Here is a 25,999-nt window from a genome sequence, read left to right as displayed (position 1 = left end):
CAGATTGGGAGATATGAGTGGTGTGCTTGTGTGCTTGTGTGTATGTGTGTGTGGGTATGCGTGCATGCACATATGTGTGTATACACTAAATATTGATGTTGAGTGTTCCTTTCAACTACTCTCTGCCTTATGTTTTGATATAGGGTTTCTCACTAAACCCAGTGCTCACTAATTATGCTATGCTACCTGTCCAGCAAGTCCCAGGAGTCCTCACAGCTCCCCAGAGCTCAGCCAATAGACATATGCCATCGTACCCAGCTGTTTATGTGGGTGCTGAGAATCACACTCAGATCCTGATGCTTGCACAGCAGCTGCACGATCACAACTCCTCTTGAGCTGCCTTTTTATTTTAAGACAAAGGTTGTGTGTCCCTTAGTACTTTTCTGAGCTTTCTCACTGTCCCCCAAAAGTTATATAGTAGAGGTGGTAGAAGAATAAATGTTTCTACACTGTACCAAATAAAAAAACACAAAATATCAGGTGAGGAGAGTTACCTCACATACAGATAGCCTTGTGCCAAAAGAAGGAAGGAAGGAAGGAAGCAGGGAGGGAGGGAGGGAGGGAAGGAAGGGGAAAAGAAGAAAAGGAAGGAAGGCAAGAAAACAAATGAATGAAGTACCTCATTCATCCCTTGAAATCCACAGACCAGGATTACAGATTTTCAGAAATCCTAAATCACCAGTCATTTTCCTGATATCCCATCTGACTTAGCATTCCTTGTGGGTTTAAGAAAAATAGATTATTCTGAACATCTATGCTCCAAATACAAGGGCACCCACATTTGTAAAAGAACTATTAACAAAGCTTAAACCACACATTGATCCCCACACATTAATAGTAGGAGACTTCAACACCCCACTTTCACTGAAGGATAGGTCATTGAAACAGAAACTAAGCCGAGAAATAACATTATTAACCAATGCCATGAATCAAATAGATCTAACAGATATTTACAGAACTTTTCACCCAAACACAAAGGATTATACCTTCTTCTCTCCACCCCATGGAACCTTCTCCAAAACTGATGACATAGTAGTTCACAAAGCAAGCCTCAACAGATACAAGAAGATTGAAATAATACCTTGTATCCTATCAGATCACCATGGCCTGAGGCTGGACTTCAACAACAACAGAAATAACAAAAAGCGTACACACATGTGAAAATTAAACAACTCTCTACTTAAGGATTTCCTGAAATTCAATGAAAATGAAGGAACAACATACCCAAATTTGTGGGAAACATTGAAAGCAGTGCTAAGAGGAAAATTCATAGCAATAAATGCCTTTATAAAGAAATTGGACACATCCCACATAAGCAATTTAATGACTCATCTGGAAGCCCTAGGAAAAAAAGAAGCAGAAACACCCAAGAGGAGTAGATGCCTGGAAATAATCAAACTCAGGGCTGAAGCTGAAATCAATAAATTAGAAACAAAGAGAACAATTCAAAGAATCAACATAACCAGGAGCTGGTTCTTTGAGAAAATCAACAAGGTAGACAAACTGTTAGCCAAACTAACTAAAAGGCAGAGAGACACTATCCAAATCAACAAAATCAGAAATGAAAAGGGAGACATAACATCAGACACTGAAGAAATACAAAGAATCATAAGATCCTGCTTTAAAAGCATATATGCCTCAAAATTTGAAAATCTAAGGGAAATGGACAATTTCTTGATTGATTCCACTGCAAAATTGAATCAAAATCAGATAAACAAATTAATTAGTCCTATTTCTCCCATAGAAATAGAAGCAATCATTGATAGTCTCCCCACCAAAAAAATCCAGGGCCAGATGGTTTCAGCGCAGAATTCTACCAGACCTTCAAAGAAGAGCTACTACTGATACTCTTCAACCTACTCCAATACATAGAAATAGATGGAACATTACCAAATTCATTCTATGAGGCCACAGTCACATTGATACCTAAACCCCACAAAGACCCAACAAAAAAAGAGAATTTCAGACCAATTTCTCTTATGAACATTGATGCTAAAATACTCACAAAACGAATACAAGAACACATCAAAGATATCATTCACCATGACCAGGTTGGCTTCATTCCAGGCATGCAGGGATGGTTTAATATATGGAAATCCATCAATGTAATCCACCATATAAACAAACTGAAAGAAAAAAACCACATGATCATCTCTTTAGATGCAGAAAAAGCATTTGACAAAATCTAACACCCATTTATGTTTAAAGTTTTGGAGAGATCAGGGATACAAGGCACATACCTAAACATAATAAAAGCTATATACAGCAAGCCAATAGCAAACATCAAATTAAATGATGAGATACTTAATGAAATTTTTCTAAAACTGGGGACCAGACAAGGCTGCCCACTTTCTCCATATCTCTTCAATATAGTTCTTGAAGTTCTAGCCAGAGCAGCAAGGCAACAAAAGGAGATCAAGGGGATCCAAATGGGAAAGGAGGAAGTCAAATTATCCCTATTTGCAGATGATATAAGTGACCCCTAAAATCCCATCAGAGAAATCTTACAGCTGATAAACACCTTCAGCAAATTGGCTGGATACAAAATTAACTCTAAAAAGTCAGTAGCCTTTCTATATACAAATGACAAACATGCAGAGGAAGAAATTAGGAAAACTATACCCTTCATGATACCCACAAGCAATATAAAATATCTAGGAGTAACTCTAACCAAGCAAGTGAAGGACTTGTTTGAAAAAAACTTCAAATCATTGAAGAGATTGAAGATGACATCAGAAGATGGAAGGATCTCCCTTGTTCATGGATTGGGAGAATTAACATAGTAAAAATGGCCATCTTACCAAAAGCAATTTACAGATTTCAATGCAATCCCTATCAAAATACCTACACAATTTTTTAAAGACATTGAAAGATCAACTCTCAACTTCATATTGGAAAAAAAAAAGCAGAATAGCTAAAACAATCCTAAACAATAAAAGATCCTCCAGATGAATCTCTATGCCTGATCTCAAGCTATACCATAGAGCAAGAGTAATTAAAATAGCATGGTACGGGCACAGCAATAGGCTGGTTGATCAATGGAATCGAATCAAAGACCCAGAAATGAATCCACACACATATGGTCACTTGATGTTTGACAAAAAAGCCAAATCTATTCAATGGAAAAAGGATAGCATCTTCAACAAATGGTGCTGGTCTACTGGATGTCTACATGTAGAAAAATGCAATTAGACCCGTATTTGTCACCATGCACAGAACTCAAGTCCAAGTGGATTAAAGACCTCAACATAAAACCAGAGACACTAAATCTGTTAGAAGAAAAAGTGGGGAAGAGTGTGGAACTCATTGGCACAGGAGACAACTTCCTGAACAGAACACCAACAGCCCAGTCTTTAAGGCCAACAATTAATAAATGGGACCTCATGAGGCTGAGAAGCTTCTGTAAGGCAGGAGACACTGTCAAGAGAACAAAATGACAGCCTACAGACTGGGAAAAGATCTTTACCAACCCTATATCTGACAAAGGTCTAACATCCAAAATATATAAGGAACTCAAGAAATTAAACACCACCAAACCAAATAACCCAATTAAGAAATGGGGCTCAGAACTAAACAGAGAATTTTCAACAGAGGAATATCGAGTGGCTGAGAAACAGAAATGTTCAACGTCCTTAGTCATCAAAGAAATGCAAATCAAAATGACTCTGAGATTCCATCTTATACACATCAGAATGGCTAAGATAAAAAAAATTCAAGTGACACCACATGCTGGCGAGGATGTGGAGAAAGAGGAACACTCCTTCATTGCTGGTGGGAATGCAAACTTGTACAACCACTTTGGAAATCTATTTGGCACTTTCTTAGAAAACTGGGAATAGGGCTTCCTCAAAACCCAGCTATTCAACTTGGAATATACCAGAAAATCCTCCAGCATGCAATAAGGACATATGCTTGACCATGTTCATAGCAGCCTTATTCATAATAGCCAGAACCTGGAAACAGCCCAAATGTCCCTCAGTTGAAGAATGGATAAAGAAACTGTGGTACATTTACACTATGGAATACTACTCAGTTATTAAAAACAAGGAAATCCCAAAATTTGTGAACAAATGGATGGAACTAGAAATGATCATACTGAGTGAGTTAACACAGACGCAGAAAGACTCAAATGGTATATACTCACTTATAATTGGACACTAACCCAAAAGACATGGCACACAAAAGCCTTCACTTACCACACTTACCAGGAGATTGGGATAGATCTGAGGACATCCTACTGGGACTCTAGGTAAGAAAAATATAGGAGAATAGGGAAATAGAAGGATACAGAAGGTCCTAAAAACCTACAAAAAGAACATCATGATGGGTGGATCAGGGCCCAGGGGCCTCTGCTCAAACTATGGCACTAACCAAGGACAATACATATAGTAAACATCAAGCCCCTACTCTGATCTAGCCAATGGACAGGACATTCTCCACAGTTATGTGGAGAGTGGAGACTAACTCTGATATGAACTCTGGTGCCTCATATTTGACCACTTTCCTTTGGTGAGGAGGCCTGGTGGCACTCAAAGAAAGAATAAGCAAACTTCCAAGATGAGACTTGATCACCTATGACTATATAGTGGGAGAGGATGCCCCCCTTGGTCATAGATCCAGGGGAGGGTAATAGAGTAGAAGCAGGAGGGAGGGAGGAATGGGAGGATACAAGTGATAGGATGATAATTGAGATGTAATCTGAATAAATTAATAATAAAAAAGAAAAATAGATTAAGCCTGGCATGGTGGTGCATACCTTTAATCTCAGCACCCGGGAAGGCAGAAGCAGGCAAATCTCTGTGAGTTTGAGGCCTGCCTCGTCTACAAAGTGAGTCCAGGACAGCCAATGCTACGCAGAGAAACTGTCTTTTTAAAAAATTTTTTATTTAATTAATTTATTCAGATTACAACTCAATTGTTATCCCATCACTTGTATCCTCCCATTCCTCCCTCCCTCCCACTTTTAATGTATTCCCCTGAGAAACTCTGTCTTGAAAAAAAAACCAGGAAAAAGAAAAAGAAAAAGAAAAAGAAAACAAGGACTGATTTCTGGGGCTGCAGAGATGGTTCAGCACATAAGAGCACTGTCTGTTCTTCCAGAGTTGATGAGTTTAATTCTAGTAACCACATGGTAGCTCACAACCATCTATATTGGAACCTGATGCCCTCTTCTGACATGCATGTGTACATGCAGATAAACACTCATACATAAAATAAATAAATACAATCTAAAGGAAAGGGAGGGAAGGAAGGAAGGAAGGGAGGGAGGGAGGGAGGGAGGGAGGGAGGGAGGGAGGGAGGAAGGAAGAATTTAGCTGGGTGCAGTGGTGTACAACTGCAATCCCAGAACTCAGGAAGGCAGAGGCAGGCAGATCTCTGTGAGTTCAAGGCTAACCTGTTCTACAAAGGAAGTCTAGGACAGCCAAGACTACACAGAGAAACCCTGCTTTTTTTTTTTTTTAAAAAAAGCAGACAAAATTTAGATTAAAAAAATCTTTGAACACCAAGAATTTATTTTATTCTCTACAGAAAAGCATGTGTCTGACATGGTATTTGTAGTATTTTTTTTACTCTTTAATTTTTCACTTAGCAATTAAACCACAAGATTGTCAAGCACTACAAGCATATATATGGTTGGGAGTAAACAGCAGGCTCTGTTGATAGCTGACAGCTCAGCTGGCATGGAGGCTCTCTGCAGCCTTTGAGCATGTGTGTGTGTGCTTGTTACACCTCATCAGGTGCTACTGAAGGAATGGGTACCACTGAGGAGCTGGGTTTAGAACAGTTTGAAGTTCATCATAAAACTAAGTGGGAAACACAGAGTTCCTATATATACATCCCCTCCTCACACAGGCACACCTCCGCTGCCATCAGCATCCCACCTACAGTGGCAGGACATGGCTCGCATGAGGGGTCACTCTCAGTGATGTGCAGCCCATGGGTTTTGACAGATGCACAGTGACGTATATCTGACAAGTTAGTGTTGTACAAAACAGTTTAATGATCCTAAAAAGTCATCTGTACTCCATTCATTCCTAGTCCTAAAATATCCATTTCATAATAGTGTTAGTAAAATTTTGTGAAACTTTTGATATAATTATTTCTTAGGTCTTTCAGCATAATAAAACTACATTTTTGGCAATACATATTTTTGAAAATATAAAAACTTAATTGCCGTTGGGCATCTGCCTAAGGAAGAGTAAATCCTATGTCTGCAGCTCCTGGTGCTGCACTACAGATGCCAAGGCAACTCGGCTTGCAGAGTACAGCAGCCTTGATTCAGGAGAGGTGGGAGATGGACTGTGAGACAAGTCCCTACATAAGTCAATAAGTAATAAACCCAGTAAGGAATTGAGTGGACCAAAGAAGCCAGAGATCGTGGAGGGTTGGGTTTTTATAAATTTTGACTTCTCTGCTGTTTATAATGTAGCACTTAAACTAAGCAGTAAAAGCACCTAGGTTTCCAGAGTCAGACAGAGCGGTCGCTCTAGAAGACAACGTCACAGGTGTAAGAGTAGCACCCAACATGCGGAAGCATCAGAGAGTATCCAGTGGAGTGGGTTCTCCACCTCTGGACCTTGTACAGATGTGCGGCATCAGATGCTAGCTTGGTGGAGGGTACTCACTCTGGGTATTGGTTTTCGGTGTGGATGGTATAAAGAAATGTTTTCTTTTCTCTGCCAGGCCTCTCTATCCGGAGCGTGTGCTGGAAAGCTGACCGCCTTCTAGCAGGAACCCAGGACAGCGAGATATTTGAGGTGATGGTGCGAGAGCGGGATAAGCCGATGCTCATCCTTCAGGGCCACTGCGAGGGGGAGCTCTGGGCTCTGGCTTTGCACCCTAAGAAGCCTCTGGCTGTGACAGGCAGTGACGATCGCTCTGTCAGGTGAGGCTCCACCAGACCCTCACGAACTTTCTTGGGATAACAGATGTCTTTTGCCCAAATGTGTCTGTGGTTTAAGGATAAACCACAGAGTAGGCACCACACGTTTGGAATGGAAGCCAGGACACTGAGCTTGCTGCTAGTTGGCTTCTTAGCATGTTGTTGTTGTCTTTTTTGGCTCCATCTTAAATCATGAAAACCTTTTCAGAAGGGAAAATGTGTGACTACCACTTAGGCTGCCTTCCAATCATCTTTTTAGTTCAAAATAAGAAAGAGCCAAACACTCTTCTCTCTGGTGAGACAAGATTTCCAAGCACATGCTTGCCCTCTGCAGAGGATTGCTCAGCCATTTTAGGACATAGTTAGAGACTCTCATTCCACATTAGACCATCAGCTCAGATTTTAAAGTTGTCTTCAACACATGAGCAAATTGTTATCTTTTTGTAAATTCTGAAATGGAAATTTAGACATAGTCATCAAACATAGGAGAATGCTAATTTTTAAGGCATTGTGTAATTTCATCAAGACGTGCATGATTCTCACTATGGCTCATCTGTTCTTTAGGCGCACAATACTGGGTAAAACGATCAAATTAAGACGCCTCAAAAGCCGGCCGTGGTGGCACACGCCTTTAATCCCAGCACTCAGGAGGCAGAGGCAGGCAAATCGCTGTGAGTTCAAGGCCAGCCTGGTCTATAAAGCAAGTCCAGGACAGGCAAGGCTAATATAGAGAAGCCCTGTCTTGAACCCCCGCCCCCAGAAACAAAACAAAGCAAAAACAAAACAAAACAAAGACCTCCAGTATTCTGACAACTGTTACACTCATTTCAGATTAGAGTGTGTTTAATGAGCTTGCAGCACTCAACAACAAAGAGGTCACAGGGAGAGTTGAGAGTGATCAATTCATCTGTTGATTTAATTGTTGCTTCTGAGCTTTAGAAGCTGAACTAGAGCCTTGTAAACTATGTTAAAGGCCACTGCTTTTCTCCCACTTACTCTGAGTTTATATGTAGCTCTCAAAGCATAGTCTGCACAATTCTGTGCTTTAGTTTCCACCAAATCTGTAAAGCTCATTAATATCAGACTCTGCGGAAACAGCTATAGTGTCTTCATAGGCAACATAGATGTTTATTGGCCATATACACTTTTGACTCTGATTTCATGGTTTTTCTTTACTCTGAGCACAGAGTTAAGCAAATGCCTGTGACCCAGTTCTTATCCATCCAAAGGAAGGAGTTCATGAAACTCCTTTACTTTTATATTTTTAGAGTTGAGTCTCAGACTTTTCAATGTGGCTGAGAAACTCTGGCTGGCAGAATCTGTAGTACTCTCTCCTCAACAATTAGTTTGGCTAAACATCTGAGTGTATTTTTGAAGAGCCTTGAAGAAAGAAGTGTAGAAGCTGTGCTTTCTTGACATAAGGGAGATAGCACAACTGAGTGAGGGGTGGTGCCATCTTCATCCTGCCAAAGTAAAACTTACATTGACTATAAATAGTACACGGCTAAAAACAGCATGGGGTCACAAAAAAATGGATGAGGTATTGAAAGGCTGTCCTGAGCTTCAGGCTGAAGACTGAAGGCTTCCCGAGGGAGCAGCCAGGTGTTCATTGTGCAGCTCCCCATCCCTCCCCATTGCTGGGTGCTCATCTCTCCCCAAAGCTGGGTACCCATCTCTCCCCAAGGCTGGGTGCTCATCCCTCCCCAAGGCTAGGTGCTCATCCCTCCCCAAGGCTGGGTGCTCATCCCTCCCCATGGCTGGGTGCTCATCCCTCCCCAAGGCTAGGTGCTCATCCCTCCCCATGGCTGGGTGCTCATCCCTCCCCATGGCTGGGTGCTCATCCCTCCCCATGGCTGGGTGCCCATCCCTCCCCAAGGCTGGGTGCTCATCCCTCCCCAAGGCTGGGTGCTCATCCCTCCCCATGGCTGGGTGCTCATCCCTCCCCATGGCTAGGTGCCCATCCCTCCCCAAGGCTGGGTGCTCATCCCTCCCCAAGGCTGGGTGCTCATCCCTCCCCAAGGCTGGGTGCCCATCCCTCCTCAAAGCTGGGTACCCATATCTCCCCAAGGCTGGGTGCCCATCCCTCCCCAAGGCTGGGTGCTCATCCCTCCCCAAGGCTGGGTGCTCATCCCTCCCCAAGGCTGGGTGCTCATCCCTCCCCATGGCTAGGTGCCCATCCCTCCCCAAGGCTGGGTGCCCATCCCTCCTCAAAGCTGGGTACCCATATCTCCCCAAGGCTGGGTGCCCATCCCTCCCCAAGGCTGGGTGCTCATCCCTCCCCAAGGCTGGGTGCCCATCCCTCCCCAAGGCTGGGTGCCCATCCCTCCCCAAGGCTGGGTACCCATCTCTCCCCAAGGCTGGGTGCTCATCCCTCCCCAAGGCTGGGTGCTCATCCCTCCCCATGGCTGGGTGCTCATCCCTCCCCAAGGCTGGGTGCTCATCCCTCCCCAAGGCTGGGTGCCCATCCCTCCCCAAGGCTGGGTGCTCATCCCTCCCCATGGCTGGGTGCTCATCCCTCCCCAAGGCTGGGTGCTCATCCCTCCCCATGGCTAGGTGCCCATCCCTCCCCAAGGCTGGGTGCCCATCCCTCCTCAAAGCTGGGTACCCATATCTCCCCAAGGCTGGGTGCCCATCCCTCCCCAAGGCTGGGTGCTCATCCCTCCCCAAGGCTGGGTGCCCATCCCTCCCCAAGGCTAGGTGCCCATCCCTCCCCAAGGCTGGGTGCCCATCCCTCCCCAAGGCTGGGTGCCCATCCCTCCCCAAGGCTGGGTGCCCATCCCTCCCCAAGGCTGGGTGCTCATCCCTCCCCAAGGCTGGGTGCCCATCCCTCCCCAAGGCTGGGTGCTCATCCCTCCCCAAGGCTGGGTGCCCATCCCTCCCCAAGGCTGGGTGCTCATCCCTCCCCAAGGCTGGGTGCCCATCCCTCCCCAAGGCTGGGTGCCCATCCCTCCCCAAGGCTGGGTGCTCATCCCTCCCCAAGGCTGGGTGCTCATCCCTCCCCAAGGCTGGGTGCTCATCCCTCCCCAAGGCTGGGTGCCCATCCCTCCCCAAGGCTGGGTGCTCATCCCTCCCCAAGGCTGGGTGCCCATCCCTCCCCATGGCTGGGTGCTCATCCCTCCCCATGGCTGGGTGCTCATCCCTCCCCATGGCTAGGTGCTCATCCCTCCCCAAGGCTGGGTGCTCATCCCTCCCCATGGCTGGGTGCTCATCCCTCCCCATGGCTAGGTGCTCATCCCTCCCCAAGGCTGGGTGCTCATCCCTCCCCATGGCTAGGTGCTCATCCCTCCCCATGGCTAGGTGCTCATCCCTCCCCATGGCTAGGTGCTCATCCCTCCCCATGGCTGGGTGCTCATCCCTCCCCATGGCTAGGTGCTCATCCCTCCCCAAGGCTGGGTGCTCATCCCTCCCCAAGGCTGGGTGCTCATCCCTCCCCATGGCTGGGTGCTCATCCCTCCCCAAGGCTGGGTGCCCATCCCTCCCCATGGCTAGGTGCTCATCCCTCCCCATGGCTGGGTGCTCATCCCTCCCCATGGCTAGGTGCTCATCCCTCCCCAAGGCTGGGTGCTCATCCCTCCCCATGGCTGGGTGCTCATCCCTCCCCATGGCTGGGTGCTCATCCCTCCCCATGGCTGGGTGCCCATCCCTCCCCATGGCTGGGTGCTCATCCCTCCCCAAGGCTGGGTGCTCATCCCTCCCCAAGGCTGGGTGCTCATCCCTCCCCATGGCTGGGTGCTCATCCCTCCCCATGGCTAGGTGCTCATCCCTCCCCAAGGCTGGGTGCTCATCCCTCCCCATGGCTGGGTGCCCATCCCTCCCCATGGCTGGGTGCCCATCCCTCCCCAAGGCTGGGTGCTCATCCCTCCCCAAGGCTGGGTGCTCATCCCTCCCCAAGGCTGGGTGCCCATCCCTCCCCAAGGCTGGGTGCTCATCCCTCCCCAAGGCTGGGTGCTCATCCCTCCCCATGGCTGGGTGCCCATCCCTCCCCATGGCTGGGTGCCCATCCCTCCCCAAGGCTGGGTGCTCATCCCTCCCCAAGGCTGGGTGCTCATCCCTCCCCAAGGCTGGGTGCCCATCCCTCCCCAAGGCTGGGTGCCCATCCCTCCCCAAGGCTGGGTGCCCATCCCTCCCCAAGGCTGGGTGCTCATCCCTCCCCAAGGCTGGGTGCTCATCCCTCCCCATGGCTGGGTGCTCATCCCTCCCCAAGGCTGGGTGCCCATCCCTCCCCATGGCTGGGTGCCCATCCCTCCCCATGGCTGGGTGCTCATCCCTCCCCAAGGCTGGGTGCTCATCCCTCCCCAAGGCTGGGTGCTCATCCCTCCCCATGGCTGGGTGCTCATCCCTCCCCAAGGCTGGGTGCCCATCCCTCCCCATGGCTGGGTGCTCATCCCTCCCCAAGGCTGGGTGCCCATCCCTCCCCATGGCTGGGTGCCCATCCCTCCCCATGGCTGGGTGCTCATCCCTCCCCAAGGCTGGGTGCTCATCCCTCCCCAAGGCTGGGTGCTCATCCCTCCCCATGGCTGGGTGCTCATCCCTCCCCAAGGCTGGGTGCTCATCCCTCCCCAAGGCTGGGTGCTCATCCCTCCCCAAGGCTGGGTGCTCATCCCTCCCCAAGGCTGGGTGCTCATCCCTCCCCATGGCTGGGTGCTCATCCCTCCCCAAGGCTGGGTGCCCATCCCTCCCCAAGGCTGGGTGCTCATCCCTCCCCAAGGCTGGGTACCCATCTCTCCCCAAGGCTGGGTGCCCATCCCTCCCCATGGCTGGGTGCTCATCCCTCCCCAAGGCTAGGTGCCCATCCCTCCCCATGGCTGGGTGCTCATCCCTCCCCATGGCTGGGTGCTCATCCCTCCCCAAGGCTGGGTGCCCATCCCTCCCCAAGGCTGGGTGCTCATCCCTCCCCAAGGCTGGGTGCCCATCCCTCCCCATGGCTGGGTGCTCATCCCTCCCCAAGGCTGGGTGCCCATCCCTCCCCATGGCTGGGTGCCCATCCCTCCCCATGGCTGGGTGCTCATCCCTCCCCAAGGCTGGGTGCCCATCCCTCCCCAAGGCTGGGTGCTCATCCCTCCCCAAGGCTGGGTGCTCATCCCTCCCCAAGGCTGGGTGCTCATCCCTCCCCAAGGCTGGGTGCCCTTCCCTCCCCATGGCTGGGTGCTCATCTCTCCCCAAGGCTGGGTGCCCATCCCTCCCCATGGCTGGGTGCTCATCCCTCCCCAAGGCTGGGTGCCCATCCCTCCCCATGGCTGGGTGCCCATCCCTCCCCATGGCTGGGTGCTCATCCCTCCCCAAGGCTGGGTACCCATCCCTCCCCAAGGCTGGGTGCCCATCCCTCCCCATGGCTGGGTGCCCATCCCTCCCCAAGGCTGGGTGCTCATCCCTCCCCAAGGCTGGGTGCCCATCCCTCCCCAAGGCTGGGTGCTCATCCCTCCCCAAGGCTGGGTGCCCATCCCTCCCCAAGGCTGGGTGCACTTAAGAGACTGCCACATGGGACTTATACTTGTTTCAGAACTGCAAGTTCTCGTCCTTCTAGCATGCATTCATTGTGTGTGACAAGAAGACTGTCTTAAGAAAGGCTTCCCAGGGCTGGCTAGATAGATCTGCAGGTAAAGACATCTGCTGCCAGTGCTGATGAGCTGCCCAGTCCTTGGAGCTCACATGGAGAGCGAGAACCAACTCAGGCATACATCATCACCACCAGAGAATTCCTTACAGAAATCAAATGCCCCAACAACACCTAACACAGAAGTTCTTATTCTGTACTCTGTGTTCTTCCTCTGGGCTCACTGAGTTTGGGGTACCTACATTAAGTGTCTGGAGCTGGGAACCCTGTACTTAGCCATGCTTGCCTCCTGATCCATATTTCTCCACCAGAAGCTGCTTTTTGACTGCCAGCACCATGAAGCGTTGCCCTACCTACCAATAGTGAGCCCTGATCAGAAAGGCCTGGGGCTTTTGCATCATAGCCATGAGTAAATTCTGGAGCTGTCTAAGAGACATCACGTATTCTCTTGTCTCAGATACCTCCTCTCATACCCTAGGCAAGCCAGCAAATGTGATGTATGTTTCTTTCTATATATGTTTAAGTACCAACTGCTTGAAAAATGTTCCATGAATGTTTATGGTGAAGCTAATAGTGGCAGCATGCCCTGGCTAGTTTTTATGTCAACTTGACACAGCTAGAGTCACCTGAAAGAGGACGAAACCTCACTTGAGAAAGTGCCTCCATATGATCCAGCTATCGTGCATTTTTTTCCAATTTAAGGATGTCTTTATTTGCAAGATACAAATGCTTCATATTTAACAAGAATTAAAGGGCATAATTTACAATGTTTTCAATTATCTGCCTTTATGATCAAATATACAGATGTTACACTATATATACACTATGTCCAAGTATTGTACATTCATACCATTAAAAAATAGGGATGTTTCTTTTCTTTTCACATTAGAGTCAACTATAAAAATTCTGATATGCCCTTTCAAACTCAATCAACAAGTCAAAAGAAAAACCAAGATAATACATTTTTAAAAATAACACTTTTAATCATCTCTAAAATATGAAGTACCAGTCTGGTTTTATATATGAATAATTGTATGCTAATGATACCTATTATATATTTGAGTCCTCATATACCACAATACACAAAGCAATTAGGGCATTTTCTTAAGTGGGGATTGATGGGGAGGAACCAACCCATGGTGGTTGCTGGTATCCCTGGCCTGGTGGTCCTGTGTTCTAGAACAAAGCTGGCTTAGCAAAGCTATGTGAGCAAGCCAGTAAGCAGCACCCCTCCATGGCCTGTGCATCAGCTCCTGCCTCCAGGATCCTGCCCTGTTTCAGTTCTTGTCCTGACTTCCTTCAGTGATGATCAATGTTGTGGAAGTGTAAGTCAAATAAACCCTTTCCCCCACTAAGTCACTGTGGTCCAGTTCTTTTATCACAGTCACCCTAAGACACAGCACTAGCAGTTCCTACCCTTGGAGCATGGTTAACAGTCCATTGGCATGAGTATGGGACAAGTTCTAATTTCTCAAGAGGAGACCCTTTGCGAAGTTGTGTTTATATCTCCTAGTCTGTGGGTCTCAAAATCTTTGCAAATGTAATTCCACCTCATAGTTCTTGCTTGGTTTTTCAAATGGTGAAAGTGGCCCAAAGATAGACAGAACACTTTGCAGATTTTCTGACAGGCCACGCTGAGGGATGAGGTTACCAGGCTCTTTACTGTTGTCAGTGTAGAGAGCAGGCTTTCCCACCTGGCTGAGAGGTGGGTTTGGTCTTTATTCTATGCTGTCCTTGGTCCTTAGGCTGTGGAGTCTGGCGGACCATGCCTTGATTGCCCGCTGCAATATGGAGGAAGCAGTTCGTAGTGTGTCCTTCAGCCCGGATGGGTCCCAGCTGGCCCTGGGCATGAAGGATGGCTCTTTCATCGTTCTGCGAGTCAGGTACATTCAGTACTGAAAATGGTACTTTGAGATGTTCCTTTGTTAGATGTTAAAAAGTATCCTGGTCATAAAAATGTCAGGCTATTGGGAAACCCCTTATCTGAAATCCGAAACTGAAAATCCAGATGCCTTCGGTAAACTATTTGGAGGTAGAACCTAAACCAGGGGCCTGCTGTGAATCTGCCTATAGTTTAACTGAGCTCCTGAGGACATTTGTTCCCAAGGGAACGGATAAGAGGTTGTGAGCTCTGTGGTTAAGGCACAAAGAGGAGGAAATAATGAAGCAGCACCCAGCTAAATGCGTATCTGTAAGCTGGAATCAGAGTTGTGTGCGTATAACTGGTACAGAACTGGAGTATTTCATGCTTGCTGGCATCCCATACTGTTTATGCTAGAATTCCTCTGAATGAATTCATTATTCTCTTGGATCAGCCATTTTGTAATTATAGCAAAGAAATACAGCTGTAAATTGAATGCTGCATGTTTTATATGGAGAAAATTCTGTGCAATGTTGAGTGCTCTTAGCACAATTTATTGCTCTGGTTTCTCATTACCAGCCCCACACAACTCATTACCAAATTAATGGGCAACGTTTCTGCTCTCTGCTGGGTGATTGATGATAAGGCAGCTAATTACCAAATTTCCTTTTTGATAGAATTCACAAATGCAAACAAAAGAAAACGATATTTCTATTTTACGTTGTTATAGTACAGCATAGTGCTGTGATAATTGATAGCAGGTGCGGGGGGTTATTATGTGAAAGCAAATCCTTGCTGCTGTTGGATGGATTCAGTTTGCTTTAGAGTAGATGACGCCATCTTCACTGGCTCAGGAGACCTGCAGGTCATAAGCCTGTCTCCTAGTTAAAGGGGAAAAGCAATCCAATGAGCTTTCAGATATGAGCATAGGAATTAATCTTAACAGATTTTGGCCAACTCTATCTCCGGAGGCTGACCACATGTCCAAGAACACATGGCGGCACACATTGCACTTGGTGGGTTTTTTTTTTTTAAAGATGACACAAAGTTAGGAGGTATGGCTAAATTTGGGAGGGGTTGGGAGAAGAGGGTAAATATACTGTATAAAATTCTTTTTTTTTTTTAAGATGGTTGTGAGCTGCCCAACATGGGCTGAGACCTGAACTGAGATCCTCTCTCCAGCCCTAAAGTTCTTAAAGAATTAATAATTTAAGAAATAATTTGACCTCAAAAAAGATAAAAAATATTTTAATGATTTGGCGTATCCATTATGACCTTTTATGGTGGAAAAAATGAGTGATTAATTGCCATTTGACATTTCAAAAACTAGTAATTTCCTTCTTTTAAAATAACAAGTATTTTTTTTGAGACAGGATAGCCCTATTTGGTCTGAAATTTAATATGTAGATAACCTAGCCTTCAGCTTTCAGAGATCCCCCTGCCTCTGCCTTCCAAGTGCTAGAATTAAAGGCATGCACCACCACATCTGGTCTCATTTTAAAAACACAAGTAAATGGCTTTTTTTAAACACTAATTTTTATATGTTTTGCCTTTATCCATGGCATAGTTTTAAGTGGCTTTTAACTCTTGTTTTTTTAATTTATTATTTATACAGTGCTCTGCCTGTATGTATATCTGAGGGCATCAGATCACATTATAGATGGTTGTGAGTCACCATGTGGTTGCTGGGAATTGAACTCAGGACCTCTGGAACAGCAGTCAGTGCTCTTAACCTCTGAGCCATCTCTCCAGCCCCTTAACTCTAATTTTTAAATAAAAATGTCAAATAATATATAGTTGAACATGAAAGCAAATATTTTTTGTATGAAACTTTTTGTATTTACCCTGAGGACACAAAATATTATTTCTAATGTTTATTTTAATTTTTATATGTAGTTTATAAATTATAAATATGTCATATCATTTTATGAAAATAATCCTTTTATTTTCTATAGGATTTTTCTCTTATGTGACACACACCTTTTAAAACGAGACTTGGGCTTTCTAGTTCTCGGTTTTTGTCTATCACTTTGTATTTTATCCCTACAGAGATATGACAGAAGTGGTCCATATCAAGGATAGAAAAGAAGTCATTCATGAGATGAAGTTTTCCCCAGATGGCTCTTACCTTGCAGTGGGATCCAACGACGGCCCTGTGGATGTCTATGCTGTTGCCCAGCGGTATAAGAAAATAGGAGAATGCAGCCGATCCCTTAGCTTCATCACGCACATTGACTGGTCTCTGGATAGTAAATACTTGCAAACCAATGATGGTGCTGGGGAGAGGCTGTTCTACAAAATGCCATGTGAGTTGTAAGTAGATTATGTTTGTGGTAGATGCTCACAAAAAGCAAACCTGGAACCACACGGAGAAATGTAGAGAGTGCCCTGTGACCTCGGGGTAAGGAGTGTTTTCTGAGACAAGATCCCTAAGTCATGACCCTCAGAGAAAATGTTAGTGAGTCAAGTCACATTAAAAATGCAAAACATTAGGAAAACACGAGTAAGACTTAAAGAGGTAACATACAGTGAGCATGAATACTTGTGCTGTTCTAATAGGTACAGATACATACAGAGCAGCACCGAAGGTCCTTTATTCAGACTGGCCAAAGCATGCAACAGTACACAGTAAAAGAGGAAGACAAATGATGCACGGTGCTGTTAGGAGCCTGCACAGCAGTGTGTGATGCACCGCTGTGGTGGTGACGTGAGTGGCTGTCAGTGTGTGGGAAGTCTAACGTGTGTAGCCACAGAAGGTAATATGACGAGCTGGCTAGTCCATCTTCTGTCAATACGGATAGATCTCAAGAGTATAATGCTGAGTAAATAATTGCAAATGATGTGTATAGTGTATGATCATTTATATAAAAATGTTAAGATATTAAAACAAGTTCATGTAGTAGAATCACTTACATATATACAAAGTGGTTTTTAAATGTATAGGAATGCTTAGGATTCAATTCAGGATATTGGTTATCGCTAAAGAAAAAAAAATGAGATTAGGGATGAGTGTCCAGTGGATTTTAAATGGCTGTAATATGTTCTTAAAATTTCTGTTATAAAGAGACAGGTGAGGGGAGTCAGCAGGTAAAGGCACTTGCTGTGCAATCCTAGTATCCTGAGTTCAATGCCTGGAATGCACATACAAGTGGAAGGGGAGAACTGACCGCCCCCCCACACACACACATGCCCCACGATAACAGAAACAAATGATTTCCTATGATAAAGACCAATATTATTCACTGAAACTCAGTGCTACAAACAGTTGCTCTGTAGTCTTCTGTATAATTGAAACATTTCATCACTTTTAGCAAAAGATGACCTGAAATGGTTGTTCCATGAGCTTCCAAGGATGTGGAGTCCACGCTGCTTAGTTTCTTGTCCAGGGCTTTGCTTTAAGTGATTCACTTGCTTCCACCATTCAGTGTTGGTTGATACATTTCTCCAAGGGCAAATAACTGAATGGCCAGTGTGCAAGCCGGTCATGCTGGTCCTATTACTGTCGTACACATGCCTTTCTGCAACACAAATTAAGATGAAGGGATGTGAGTTGTGCGCATGCTCCATGGGTCTCATGGGCTTGGCAGTAACCATTATACAAACCAAGGGGTCTTCATGGTAAAGTATTTTGTATTTACCTTTGAAAGCCCAAAGTATTATCTCATGTTTATTTTAATGTTTGTAAACTGGCTATAAATTATTTTGTTTTCCCTTTCAAAAGCTAAAACTTTTCCTTCCTAAAGGGTTTCTCTCTCATTTGTTTGTTCTGTCACACACATTAGATACGTGGCCATTAGGAAGTGAGTTTCTACACAGGTCCAAAAGGAACAGGATGGTCTGTTGAACCCAGAGACTTTGAGACTGTCTCTTACATCACCTCAGAGGCTTTGGACGAGGCCAAGGCTGCAAAGCTTTATGGGTTGTAGTCCTCCGTGGCTGTGAGTGTGCTAGACCCGGGTCTGATCATCATCATTGTATAATCTGCTGAAATATAGCTTTGTAAAATCCCAGTGAGCATATTTTTATTTATGTCCACCTTGCAACTTTTGTAAGAGATTCACCTGTCATATGTAATAGCAATTTAGTAACATTTCTCTGTAAGATTCAAATGTCACATATGATACCCATACTATAATCTTTAATGATTTTTAAATTATTTACTTATTTCTTCTTCTCTCAGATACTAAATCACAACTGCAGCTCCCCCCTACACACACACACACACACACACACACACACACACACACACACACACACACACACTTTTCCTCCTACTTCTTCCCCTCCCACACATAACTCCCCAGACCCACCCCTCCTCTATTTCCCCTGAGAAAAGGGCAGGCCTCCCAGGGATAGCAACCAAGCGTGGAATATCAGGCTGCACTAAGGCTAGGCACCTTCCCTCATATTAAGGAAACTCAGTAGGAAAAAAAAGGTCCTAAAAACAGGCAAAATGTCCCCTGCTCACACTGTTGTGAGGCCCACAAGACCACCAAGCTACACAATCACAGCATAGATGAAGGGACCAGAGGACCCAGCACAGCCCCATACAAGCTCCCTGATTGCCACTTCAGTCTCCCTGAGCCCCTGTGGGCCACGTTCTCCTGGTGTCCTCTGCCCTGGGGCTCCCACAGTCCTTTGTTGTATGCTGTGGAAGCTTGCCCAAGCTCCACCTAGTGTTTGGCTGTGGGTCTCTGTATACCCACCATCAGTTGCTGGAAGAAGCCTCTCACGATGATTATGTTAGGCTTCTTAATGAGTTTTTTAAGGCAAGAGTAAAGAAAAATGTAACATGAATCTTAACCTCTAATAATTATATACTGTCTGACATTTTTATTGAAAAATTATCTAACTGGGAGGCTGAGGCAGAAGGGGTCAAAGTTTGGGGTCTGTTTTGGCAGAGTTTCCTGAGGCTCTGTCATAACACAAAATGTCAAAAGGGATAAGGTACGGGGTCCTGACAGAGCATCCCTGGCATGCGTGAGGTTTATTACTTCATACTTAGCTTTTCCACATGTAGGAACATCTGGAACACACTTGTAAGTTGGAATAAAATACCATCCTGCTCAGGGATGATGCTATAGCTCACTTCCTCATCCTGTAACACTTACTCAGCTTATCTACTGGTCCAGGTGGTGCAGCTCCAATCACCACTGCACTGTGAGATTGCTCTCTATTCTGAGTTCCTTCCCAGGATGCAGTCTCTGGAGCAGGAGCAGGTCACAGAGCATGCTCCAGCTATAGCCTCTCGGAGACCCGTGGTCATTTAGATGCATTCTTTTAGAATACCAATATAATCCAGAATTTTGGGATGCCATTTTGAAATGGTATCTGCTCTTCAGTTCTTTATTTGAAAATGTATGCTTATTTTAATAGGGTAAGCATCAGGATATATGCTTAATTGTATTGATTTTGAATTTAAAAATGGTATCTAGCTAAATATTCTCCCACACGTGTGCTTCTGTGGCTTGCTGGTTTTGTGCCCTCTGTAGACCTCACTAATCAATTGGCTGGCAGAAATGGGAACTGAACCCATTCCAGCCCTGTATCTGGAAACAGCAGACCCACAGCAGTTGTTAGGACCGTTTTCCCACAACCAGTTACAGTCTGCCATAACTCTGTGGATTTGGTGATTAGGACTTAAATAATAAAAGCCATTTAAAAATTTGTAGAGCCTGACTTTTTGTTTAAAGCAAAAATCATCTGTGGGGGCTGGAGAGATGCTTCGGGGATTAGGAGTGCCCCACTGATGTGCCAAAGACTTGAGATTGACTCTGAGCTCAGTCAGGTGGCTGGCATCCTTACTTCAGCTCTGCTGGCTCTCATAACTCTGGCCGCTGTGGGCACCTGCACTGACATGCACACACACATACAGATACACAGTATGGATACAACTTAAATCTTAAAAAAATAAAAATTTCCAACACAGTTTGTAGACTGACAAGGACCCGATTCCAGTCCCTAGAACCCACATGGTGGAAGGAGAGAACCAAATCCCTCCTGTTGTCCTCTGTCCTGCGAGGGCATGCACACACATGCAAACCAATAAACTAGGCAAAAGAAAGTGTGAGATACGCTTAGTCACGGTTTTAAAAGCCTAGCAGCATGCTGGTGACTCGGTGTTGACCACACATGACTTAGTGAGGTCATACAAAACAAAGCACACTGTAGTAGCGCCTGTGGCTTAGTAATTAAGACCAAGGAGCAATAATCATTTCCTGTTCGCCTTACTTTTAATTTTTGAGCTGTTGTTTTCTTTAAATCCTTCCCTGACCCGAAAAGTAACTAACTGGGTGAAGAGATTAGAACTTACAGCTCCTCTATTTACATGTTTAGTGAAGGTTTAGACACCAAGAAAACCTGATTAAAATATTTTAGAATATACTTCCCATGTAAATATAACTTCATGTTGTCTGTTTCAGCGGGGAAGCCTTTAACAAGTAAGGAAGAAATCAAAGGGATCCCCTGGGCCTCCTGGACGTGTGTGAAAGGCCCTGAAGTGAGTGGAATTTGGCCCAAGTACACTGAGGTTATTGACATCAACTCAGTGGATGCCAATTATAACAGTTCAGTGTTGGTGTCTGGAGATGATTTTGGACTGGTCAAATTGTTCAAATTTCCTTGTCTCAAAAAAGGTAAGGCCAAAGAGATGTTTCACCGGGGAAGGGTTTTCTCTGGACTCTAGATGTCGTTTAGCTAGATGGGTTTTCTTACCTCTGCACCAGACCTTCATTTTCCTCTTGTCTGCATTTATTCTTCACCTGTTTCATATAGAATGCTGTTGGAGTCATCTGCTTTTGCTGTTCTATGTGGTTTTGAAATTTTAAGTCAGAATTTGTTAAAGGTTAATATCAGGAGACTTCTGAGCCTGTGTTTCACATTTCCAAACAGTCATATGTCACTTATGTTTATGGGAACAAATAGTCATGATTTATATTGATTTTTTTATTCCTTTAAAATATTATAATTTAACTTTTTTTGAGACAGGGTTTCTCTGTGTATCCCTGGATGTACTGGAACTTTACTGTGTAGACCAGGCTGGCCTCGACCTGAGATCTCCCTGCCTCTGCCTTCTGAGTACTAGAATTAAAGGTGTGCACTGCTCCACCACCACCTGGCTATAACTTAACTTTTATACATCCACCTACTTGCACTATCCATGAAAGCAAAAGTGATTCTTCTTAAACATGATTAAATAAAAGTGACAGTTCTACAACTAATTTTGCAAGACTGCATTAGGTGATTTCTTTGTTTTGTTTTTCGAGACAGGGTTTCTCCGTGTAAGCTTGGCTGTCCTGGACTCAATTTATAGAACAGGCTGGCTTCGAACTCACAGAGAGTGAGTCCTGGGAATTATAGGCCTGTGCTTGGCTTGATTTTTCTTTCAAAGGGAAACCGGACTGAAAACAACTTTCTGTGGACTCAGGTTTTGCACTCCAATGGAAGCAGTTTAAGCTTTGAAGACTGTGATTGTTGTCACCTTGTAATGACCCTGTGCTTGATTTACGGACTTGAGAAAACCCCTCCCCAGACTCTTCCCACTCCTCCATGCCCTAAAAGCTGGATCATGGGAGAGTAAACAACAATGTGTTGCCACCTGCAAACTTCTCACTTGAATGATTTTTTTAAATTAATCTGGAAAGGGGATGGAAAGTGTAATTAGAAAGTAATTTTTAGCTAACTGGCAGCTTCGAAGCAGGGACAATTACAGTACAAAATGGGACACACAATGCTCAGTGAGCTGCACTGTTACCTGCACTGGACAGACCGGTCATCAGCTCAAAGTGACTGAAGCACAAAAAACTTTAGTGTGCCAGATTCAAGTCCACCACATCGTGCCTAATGGACTGTGTGGTAATAGGGTATAACTTGTTTAAATTAATGTGCATTTGAGAATAAGTTGGTTATGTTAGAAAGTATCAGGGAAATCACAATTCAGGAAAATCACAGAAGCAACTTACTGGCCAGATATGGGTGTGGGGATCCATTATTAGAACTGGGGTGGTGGTGTGAATAGTTCTGTCAAAATTAGACACCAATGCATGAATAATAACCCTGTGGGGAAGCCCTAGGAGGCCAACTGACTAGATGAGGACAGCTAGACAGCAGGGCTGTCTCATGGAGCAGTGCATCCTTCCTCGGCCGTTTGCTGAAGTAGCAACGTCTTCAGAGCAAACTCTGCCTTGCATGGCACACAGCTTATTAATCTTGCAATTTTGCCTATGGCCCCCAAGCTTGAATGCCAAAACTACTGGGGAAAAATTAATAAAGGTATGTGGGAATCTTGGTAGGAATAGCAATTGATCAAACTTGACTCTTTACAAAGCAAGGTACCGTTATCAAATGACTCTAAGTGTAGATCGATGACTGTGAGCAAGTGAGGAAGACTAAGGAGTGTCTAGTTTTCCATTGTGAACAAATAGACCTCACAACCAAGCTAATTTGATACATTTTGTATTACACATACGCATATATTCTATCACACAGAAATTAGATGTAGCTGTCCTACAATTAATAACAATTACTGAATTGCTATTTTTACACAGCCTGAGCAATTTGTCTTTCTCATATTGATACTTTTCCAATCCTTTAGAATCAGTAATGACAATTTCTCCTGATGCCATGCAGACTGAATCCTGTGTGACTGCTCCACACTTGAGTCTCATGCCATGTGCACTGACAAACTGTTATACATGAGGAAGGGACATGACTTGTATGAACTAGGTTTTAAGCATTCCTCTGAGAGGTGCTGTAGCTAGATTAAGTGCCAAAAGAGATGATTGGTTTAGATTAAGCTGAAGGTTTTGTTGCTAGACCAGATGTAGGGAGGGGGGAAATGATTGAGAATGTCTCTGAGTTTCAGACTTGAGCACTGGGGTGGAAGGTGGCGGGGGGTGGGGGGGGCAATGGGAGAAGGAAAAGCTGCCCGCGGTGTAGGCTAAGAGTGTAGGAGTGGCAGGGGAGCCCCTCAGAGAGTCTATGGAGGGGCTGTCTCTAAATCTGTAAAGCAAGCACAGGGTCATTACAAGGTGACAACAATCACAGTCTTCAAAGCTTAAAATGCCTCCATCGGAGTGCAAAACCTGAGTACACGGGAAGTTGTTTTCAGTTCAGTTTCTCTCTTTAAAAAGAAATCACCTAAAATTGCAAAATTGGTCCTATGACAAGGGTCCATAGTTGTAGAATTGTCACTTTTACTTAATTCTGTTTAAGAAGGATTGCTTTTGTTTTCATGTATAAGTGCAAATAGGTGGATGTAAAATTCGGCCCTCATGCAATTTTAGACACCCAAACAGGCATGACACTTGTCCCTCTAGGGAAGTCCCAAGGTTAGTGATAAACATTTGGTATTCATGGGCACATGGCTGTGGAAGAGGTCAGTGCAGAAGAGATGAGGGCTGAGACCCAAGCCCTCCTTGGGCAAATATCCAAAGGGAAATCTCACATGGTCACTGCTTACCCTGAGGAAAGCCTTGGAAAAGGACACACCCCTCCTTACTGGATGAATATTGTCAAGTGCTACGCTCAAGTATGAAAATAGTTCAGTGTATCAGCACACGTCCCTGCTGCTGCGGAGCTTTTCTTCTACTGAGTGGACACAATAGATAGGAAACCACAGACAAGTACAGCCGATGTAGAAATGCTGTCAGCAAAAGAAAGGAGAAGACAATGCTATGCAGAGCAGCTTAGTGTTGTTTCTGCTAATGTGACAAAGAGTGGCTCACTGTTGGGGTTTGACGGGCCAGAGACCTGCAGGATGAGAGAACCAGACATTCAGGCATCAGGGAAGAGCACAACAAAGACACAACAGCAAGTGCATGATGCGGAGACACAGCACTTTGGCATGCTTGAGGAACCACAAAGTCGCCAGTGTGCCTTCAGGCAGAGCAGGCAAAGAGGAGATGGTAGGAAATGGGGTCAAAGCAGTCAGGGCTTAGTTATCAGTGACAGTGGCTCAGCCCACCTCCAAACTGAGAAGCGAAGTGATCTCACAGGCTCTGTGGAGGGGGAGGCTGAGGTAGAAGTGTGTAGGCGTTAAGGAGCATCCTGCTGATGGTTCTGGTTCAAGGTCTGTCATGACTTGCAGACAACTGGAGGCCAGGACCAAGACCAGAAGATATGCTTCCTTTCATGGATGTGACTTTTCTCTGGAGGCTGCAGTTCCTTCCTTTGAATCCTCCTCACAGACTACTTGAGGGTCCTTAAGGCATGGTGTGGCCCAAGAAAGACACCAAGGAGGAATCTGCGATCACTTCTGCCTCTTCCTTGATGTCACAAACCTTTAGTTTTGCTACTTTTATCTGAATTCCACTAATTTTGTTTCTGTTTTGGTTTTGAGACATGGCTTTTCTGTGTAGCTCTAGCTGTCCTGGAACTCATTCTGTAGACCAGGTTGGCCTAGACTCAGAGATCCTCCTGCCTCTGCCTCCCAAGTACTAGAATCAAAGACATGCACCACCACTGCCCAGTGAATTCTACTATTTTTATTTATAGTTATTTTATTTATTCTTGGCCATCTTCATAACACACAGAAGAGACCGCTTAAATGATCTCTGTGGAGAAAAAAGGCTAACCTCACATTTTAAGATATACATAGATACAAGAGGAATATTTTGTTTATTTATAGAAACTGCCTGGTTTAAGAATGGGTAAGGTGTTAATTCTTGCATTTGTTTTATGCCCCATCCTCTTTGCCCTCTATTTATTTATTTATTTATTTATTTATAATCACTTTACATCCTACTCCCAGCCCCCTCCCTCCTCTCTTCCCAGATTCTCCCCCTATCCCCGTCCTCCCATTTCCCCCTCTCCTTCCTCCCAGAGAAAGGGAAGGCCCCAACTGGTACCAGTCCACCCTGGTATCTCAAGTCACTGCAGAACTGAGCACATCCTCTCCCACCAGGGAGTGACAAGGCAGCCCGGTTGGGAAAGTGGCCCATTGGTAGGTAACAGATTCAGAGTGCCCCTGCTCCTATTGTTAGGGGGACCCACATGGAGACCAAGCTGCATATTTGCTCCATATGTATAGAGGGTCTAGGTTCTGTCCATGCAAGCTCTTTGGTTAGTGGTTCAGTCTTTGTGAGCCCCTGCGGGTCCAGGCTCGGTTACTCTGTAGGTCTTCTTGTAGTGTCCTTGACCCCTCTGCCTCCCTCTATTCTTCCTCCTGCTCTTTCACAAAACTCCGCAAGACCAGCCTGTTGCTTGGCCTTGAGTCTCTGCATCTGTCTCCATCAGCTGCTGACAAAGGCTCTCAGAAGACGGTCATACTAGACTCCTGTCTGCACAGCATAGTATCATTAGTAGTGACAGTGGTCTGGCCTCTCTGCTTGAGTGGGTCTCAAGCTGGGCCAGTCACTGGTTTGCCCTTCCCTCAGGCTCTGTTCCATCTTTGCCCCTACACTTCTTATAGACAAGACACATTTTGGGTCAAAGGTTTTATATGTGGGTTGCTGTCCCCCTTCCCTCGGCTGGGAGTCCCACCTGGCTGCAGAAGTGTTGACTTCATGCTCCTTAACACCCATTGCTTGGGGTCTCAGCTAGGGAAGCCAAGGAGAGCCCAAGAGAAGATCGTTGACTCTGACTCAGAACAGGAAATACAATAGACATCGGAAGTAGATGGAGGGAGGGACTTAGGTGGGAGATGGGTTGGGGAGGACAGCTGTGGTGAGGATTAGGTGAGGGGAGAGGAGGACGGCAGATG

The 25,999-nt window shown here is 45.5% G+C and overlaps 1 protein-coding gene across 1 annotated transcript in view; it reads left to right on the top strand.

Annotated features, from left to right (window-relative positions):
• The window catches only part of EML6 (EMAP like 6), a 263,811-nt gene that overhangs the window by 156,371 nt on the left and 81,441 nt on the right, over nucleotides 1-25,999 (top strand). Inside the window, exons 8-11 of the mRNA XM_084797495.1 lie at nucleotides 6,685-6,886; nucleotides 14,183-14,320; nucleotides 16,348-16,604; nucleotides 20,721-20,933. Of these exons, the coding sequence (XP_084653621.1) occupies nucleotides 6,685-6,886; nucleotides 14,183-14,320; nucleotides 16,348-16,604; nucleotides 20,721-20,933 (810 nt within the window). The remainder of the gene's footprint in view (nucleotides 1-6,684; nucleotides 6,887-14,182; nucleotides 14,321-16,347; nucleotides 16,605-20,720; nucleotides 20,934-25,999) is intronic.

The sequence above is a fragment of the Acomys minous genome (genome assembly GCF_964271855.1).
Source record: "Acomys minous genome assembly, chromosome: 10".
Classification (NCBI taxonomy): domain Eukaryota; kingdom Metazoa; phylum Chordata; class Mammalia; order Rodentia; family Muridae; genus Acomys; species Acomys minous.
Note: the sequence above shows the minus strand (reverse complement) of the source record. Positions and strands in the feature narration are given on the sequence as shown.